A 6367-nucleotide genomic window follows, 5' to 3' on the forward strand; every position below is an offset into this window, starting at 1 on the left:
AACCGCAAGTGCAGCTCGGATCTAAGACAGATTCGAGAGACCGCAGATAGAGTGCGGCTTGTCTGGTTTGTTATATGTTTTAGATCTATTACTTTTATCACTTGTATTATTGTTTTTGTTGATTTTATGTAAAGCACCTTGAGTTGCAATTCCTGTATGAAATGTGCTATATAAATAAAGTCTTACTTACTTACTTACTCACTTACTTTACATTTCTGGGAAACTGCAGTTGGCAGGATGTTGTTTCTGGTAAAGCATGTTTTATGGCATTTCTTCACATCATTACACTCCCTTTGTATACACACCGGGTCATTAAATTATTAAAAAGTAAACAGAAAGTGATACCACACTTGGAAGATACATGGGGGTTGATGGTTGATATCCAAAAATCTATAAGACAAAGGTTTTTAAGACAAATGTATACATTCTTCCACAGGCCACGGTGGGTGCACTTTTTCACAATTTCAGATATCTATTCTAAACCAAAAGCAACTAAATGACTCATTCTGAGACATTTGGCAGCTGGCCCATTTAAAGCGGTCTTAGTTTAGGTTTGAGTTTTTGTACTTTTCCAGAGCGTAGCTTCTCCCCCTGGCCCGCCCCTTTTCCTTGTGATCGGTAGAGTGTAAATATCTGACATGTGCTTGTCTCTATAAAGCCTGTCTACACTTCCCCTTCCACAAATCAACATAACCTACTTCAACTAAATGATCCATACATTTCTCTACTGGAGCCACCATGTACAGCTGTTCAAACCAAAAGAAGAGCCACAGAAATGAGCATGGTAAGAAGCTTACAATTCATCTGAAGTCTTTGGAGACAAGGACTGCATTTGTCAATTTAGGTTGATATGGAATTTTCTACAACTGTTGATATTCCTAAAAATATTTTGATATAAGGATGTTGTAAGAGTGTTTTTTTCAGATATTGTGACAACTTTTGTATTGACTCATATGATAAGCTTGTCATATTACAAGCTGTCAACTGTCATTTATTCATGTAACTGACAAACTGATTCACATGCATTACATTGCCGGGCAGTGAAATAGGATATTAAACAGGACATAACTTGTAAAGTGATGCAACATCCCCTTTTGGAGATAAACCAATCATGAGGTAATTGTGAAGTTCTATTGAGTGTGAGATGAATTAGCTGTGTGAGACTCACCAGGCTTCGTTTACTTAGAGCAGCCTTTGAGCTCAGAACTGACAAGAGACTGATAGATCTGAAAGGTTGTATTGGTCAGGGATGGGAATGATCAGACAAGACCAAAACAAGAAGTATGTCATGTCAAAAAAAGAAACAAAGAAACTAAAATCCCAGTACTGTCTGATATAATCAGACTTTTTGCAGTTCTAAACAAGATACACATGACCCAACAGGTTCTTGATTTATCTGTCATCAGAGACATGGCTGTTCGGTCTTAGAGACTAAGAGCTACTGACAAATATTTAGTTGTTGAAAATAATAGATTGTGGGTGGTTTTGCCCACAAATGCAATGCAAAACTGATTTTCACTGGCTTTTCATTGCTCAGGTAATCTACAATCAGAATTAGTTTTTATTGACATGTAAATTCACACCAACACATAATTTACTGTGGCAGGAATATAAATACAACAAACAGATCTTAAAAAAAAGTCTAATACAAAAAAACTCAATTAAATAGTTGAGATATAAAATCGATAAATATAAAACGTTACAACAAATATATAAAATAGGGCAGCATAGTGCAATATGACATGTGCAAATAAGCTAGTGGATGGACTTAATAATAATAGATTAAAGTGTTATAAGTTTTGTCAGTGTGAGTCCTTGGCCTTGTTGAAAAGGCCAGCATTGGATGAAAAGAAGCTGTTCTTATGGCGTAACATTTTAACCCTTGTGTTCTCCTCGGGTCATTCTGACCCATCAGTCATTGTGACCCACCTTCATTTGCGACAACTTTACCGCATACAAAAATAAAGTGAAGCATTTTCTTTTAACCGTTGGGCTGTCTCAGACCCCCCACATTGCGAATGCTAAAAGAAAATTATTTTTATTTGCTTTTGTATTGGGTAAAATTGGGTAAACACAACGATGGTTCGTTATGAACCTTTTGGTCATGTGACCCGAAGGCAGCACAAGGGTTAAAGTAATCCGTGCACACATTCCAGTCCTGACACAAGATTTCTCGGAAATGATGATTGAGATTGAAACTGAAATTGGCATCTGTTTTCATGAGCGTTGTAAAGTCAATCAACCAGTCTTCACGAGATTTTTATTCCTCAGTGATGGATACACTTGAACAATTAAACCCTAAACCAATGATATCTTTCTGCTCTTCCTGCAGAGTCGCTACACACCTGCGACCTGCGCTGCCTGGGCCCTCTGACCTTCCACACGACTGCGGTGGGGAGCCAGGTGAGTTTGAGCCAGGGGGCCAGGCTCGCCCAGAGGGCAAGGAGCTCCTTCAGCCATGGCCTGGCGTTCAGCAACCGACCGGTGAGGGTGAGGGAGAGGGTGTGTTTGCGGGTGACGGGCTGTGCGCCCAACTGGCACGGAGGCCTCCGCGTGGGCTTCACCACGGTGCCCCCCGCCGGGAGGACCCTGCCCCCCCTGGCCATCCCAGATCTGACGGACAAGCCTGGGCACTGGGCCGCCATCGTCCCTGAGGTTTGCTGCCTGGAGGGGTCCCAGCTGGAGGTCTGGGTGACCCACGGGGGGAATGTTTACATCCAGAACAAAAATGGCAGAGCGATGAAGCTGCTGGAGGGGTTGGACCTTAGTAGGCGTCTCTGGGCCATGATCGACATCTACGGGCAGACCTGCTCTGTGCTACTGCAGGGTATGTTCACACTGGCAACCCGTCTGTCAAGTTTAACATTGAGGCATTTAGCAGGCATTCTTATTCAAAGCGACTTACAGCAAGTACAGGGACATTCCCCTGAGGCAAGTAGGGCGCAGTGCCTTGCCCAAGGACACAATGTCATTTGGCACTGCGGGGAATCGAAACGGCAAGCTTCTGATTAAGGTTCTAACCTCCTGCCCGATTCCCTGACCGCTCAGCCATCTGACCAGGCTAGACCAGACCATCTTAAGAGACTAGAGGGTGCTCAACTGTCACCGGATAACCATACGTCTGATTCTCACTTGCAGGGTCTAAGAAGAAAGACTTTTTAGGGACACGGAGGTCCTGCCCTCCTCCCCAAGGATGGACTCAGAGGGCCCCCTCGCTCTGCTTTGACTTCAACCAGGTTTCCGGTCCCATCTCTGTCCGTCGCAGCGACAAACACGGATTAAGCTCCAAGAATCACCACATCTCCTGCCCAGTCCACAGGCAGACATTAGGTAACTCATCATCACAGTGTTTTAATCATTTTTACCATCATGTATTGCACCGTATCAATGAGTTAAAAAAAACTGTATTAGGAGTCATGCTCATGTTCTACTTAATCCTAGGAGCTTTCTAAGAACTTTGCCATAGCATCTTGACCCAGCAAATTAGTTTCAAGCTGGTGCTCCGGGTTTAGTTAGTTAAACATTGACAGAAACTTCTAAACTGTTTGCTCAAGGTCATGCGCCAACGGTGGTAGTTGCATTTTTATGTTATGTACTGTATGCTTACCTCACAGACTCCACCCTTCGCTAGCACCCCTCCCTCTCTCTCTCTCTCTCTCTCTCTCTCTCTCTCTCTCTCTCTCTCTCTCTCTCTCTCTCTCTCTCTCTCTCTCTCTCTCTCACCCTCCATCTCTCTCTCTCTCCTTCCCCCTCTCTCTTTCTCTCTTACCCTCCCTCCATCTCTCTCTCTCTCCCTCCCTCTCTCTCTCTCTCTCTCTCTCTCTCTCTCTCTCTCTCTCTCTCTCTCTCTCTCTCACCCTCCCTCCATCTCTCTCTCCTTCCCCCTCTCTTTCTCTCTCACCCTCCCTCCATCTCTCCCTCCCTCTCTCTCTCTCTCTCTCTCTCTCACCCTCCCTCCATCCCTCTCTCTCCTTCCCCCTCTCTTTCTCTCTCACCCTCCCTCCATCTCTCTCTCCCTCCCTCTCTCTCTCTCTCTCTCTCTCTCTCTCTCTCTCTCTCTCTCTCTCTCTCTCTCTCTCTCTCTCTCTCACCCTCCATCTCTCTCTCTCTCCTTCCCCCTCTCTCTTTCTCTCTTACCCTCCCTCCATCTCTCTCTCTCTCCCTCCCTCTCTCTCTCTCTCTCTCTCTCTCTCTCTCTCTCTCTCTCTCTCTCTCTCTCTCTCACCCTCCCTCCATCTCTCTCTCCTTCCCCCTCTCTTTCTCTCTCACCCTCCCTCCATCTCTCCCTCCCTCTCTCTCTCTCTCTCTCTCTCTCACCCTCCCTCCATCCCTCTCTCTCCTTCCCCCTCTCTTTCTCTCTCACCCTCCCTCCATCTCTCTCTCCCTCCCTCTCTCTCTCTCTCTCTCTCTCTCTCTCTCTCTCTCTCTCTCTCACCCTCCATCTCTCTCTCTCTCCTTCCCCCTCTCTTTCTCTCTCACCCTCCCTCTCTCTCTCTCTCTCTCTCTCTCTCTCTCTCCCTCTCTCCCCACCTCTCTCCCTCCCCCTCTCCACATCTTTTGTATCTCTCCCTTTGAGGGCCCCAGGTCATGTCATGTTCTGTGTTCTGGTTGCAGACTTGAACAGTGTGGAGAACTGTGCTGTATGTTTGAGTAAGGAGTCAGAAGTCACTCTCCTGTGTGGTCACCGGTGCCTGTGCTTCCAATGTGCAGTGAGGGTCGTCCAGGAGTTTGGCTCCTGCCCTTTGTGTCGAAAGAAGATCTAGCCACCACTAGCAAAGAACTCTTTAGCTGTAAGCCAGCGTACACACAAACACCCACTACTGAATGTTCTCACGTGTGTGTCATGGTGGACCACTGTGAATGTATGTATGTATGTATAATGTTTTGCACAAATTTATGTCTGATCAAAAGTACTGAGTACAATACAGCGCACTTTACTAGGACTTGTTGATACATAATCAGGTTGTATCAGGCTTAAGGATGATCTACTGACTGGGGTTAAATTTCCATTAACCCAAATTACACTGTGAATTTTCTATTGTCTACTTTTGTCTCTCTCTTTTGCCTCTTAATTATGCCATAGGCGATATTTGTATACAGTGGTATTTTATAGTAATAAAATTACTTACCAACAACTTGCCATTACCAATGTTGCTTTGTGCTTTTTTGTTGTGGAAAAATGTATACTACTGAATGTGTCCACAAGGGGGCAGTGTTGTAGGTTAATGATTGACTGGCTGCTTGAATCGTTCTGTCATGAACGCTGCGCCATCTAGCGACAAAAGCAACAACGTACAAGAGATGTAGTGGAAACGTTTTATATTGGAACATGAGCTTTCTTTTAAAACACAAGCTTGCAATGTGCGCGTAAACGAGTGTCTTTTTAGTCTGGCGCAATTTCCATTTAGGGGAACAACAAATAATCTCCTTTTAGTGTCTTAAAGGTGTTGGCAATGCCAGGGAAGGGGGGGAATGGAGGGAAGAAAGAAGCAGGGATGACCTTTGGTTGTTGATTTCACAGTCAAGCAGTTAAATATTTATCTTGGAGGGCAGATTTGGGTGTAGTCTTAAAATTGTCCGAGCTATAGCATTCAGCAATTGTTCGTGGCTCCTGAAATGTCCGTAAATAAACCTTTGTTCTAGAAATACTTGAAAAACTAGATGTTATATCTAAGGGATAGGCTCCGGACTCGAGGACAGACTAAGGTGGAAAATTAACCTGCACAAGGAGGACGAGGACATATGCTATAGAGCCACAAAGCCTGTGAGTTAATAGGCGACATCACATCTGGGAACACAATCACTTTACTTTTGCACACACAACCGGTCTACATTCAGTCATTATGATCCGTTTATGATTATGATTTGTTTGCACGGATCATGATCGTCCCAGTGATATTCACTCACCGTTGTTCAGGTGTGCCACGTGCTTGTGGACTTCGTTGGGTAATTATTGACGTTATGACTTCATTACTGTGGGTTGCTTATTGCTGCTACACAGTTTGTACAACAAATGGAGTGGGCAGAAGAGACAAACTGCTAGTGTACTGGCACAATTGGACCACAGTATGGAAACGCTGATTCCTCACTGAGCGGGCGAGCTCGAGCGGGTGCGTGCGTTGTAGAGGAGTCCTTGTTCATCAGCAACTGATTCTGAGTAGACTGGAACCAGAAGGCAACAAGTTTATCCCAAGTTTCTCTCACTTCCTGATATGTTGAACAGACTGAGGTACGGTTGGCAGCTGGTCAAATACGAGTGGGTTTATTTAGATGGCTATGGAGATTGCCTCCTATTTTCCTCGTAAAACAGTACAGGGCGGTGCCACTGAGCCTGTGCCTGCATGGGAATTTCTATTATTTCCAGCTG

General features: G+C 44.8%; 1 protein-coding gene across 1 annotated transcript; it reads left to right on the forward strand.

The window, feature by feature from the left end:
* The first annotated feature begins 944 nt into the window (after positions 1-944).
* On the forward strand, positions 945-5098 carry LOC146219911 (E3 ubiquitin-protein ligase NEURL3). Its single transcript, XM_084695007.1, has 4 exons — positions 945-1281; positions 2316-2827; positions 3139-3330; positions 4615-5098. Exons 1-4 carry the CDS (start codon positions 1250-1252, stop codon positions 4761-4763), a joined length of 885 nt encoding a protein of 294 aa, XP_084551133.1. The 5' UTR covers positions 945-1249; the 3' UTR covers positions 4764-5098.
* Positions 5099-6367: the final 1269 nt, after the last annotated feature.

This window comes from Hypomesus nipponensis, chromosome 28, assembly GCF_054491055.1.
Source record: "Hypomesus nipponensis isolate SF chromosome 28, ASM5449105v1, whole genome shotgun sequence".
Lineage (NCBI taxonomy): Eukaryota > Metazoa > Chordata > Actinopteri > Osmeriformes > Osmeridae > Hypomesus > Hypomesus nipponensis.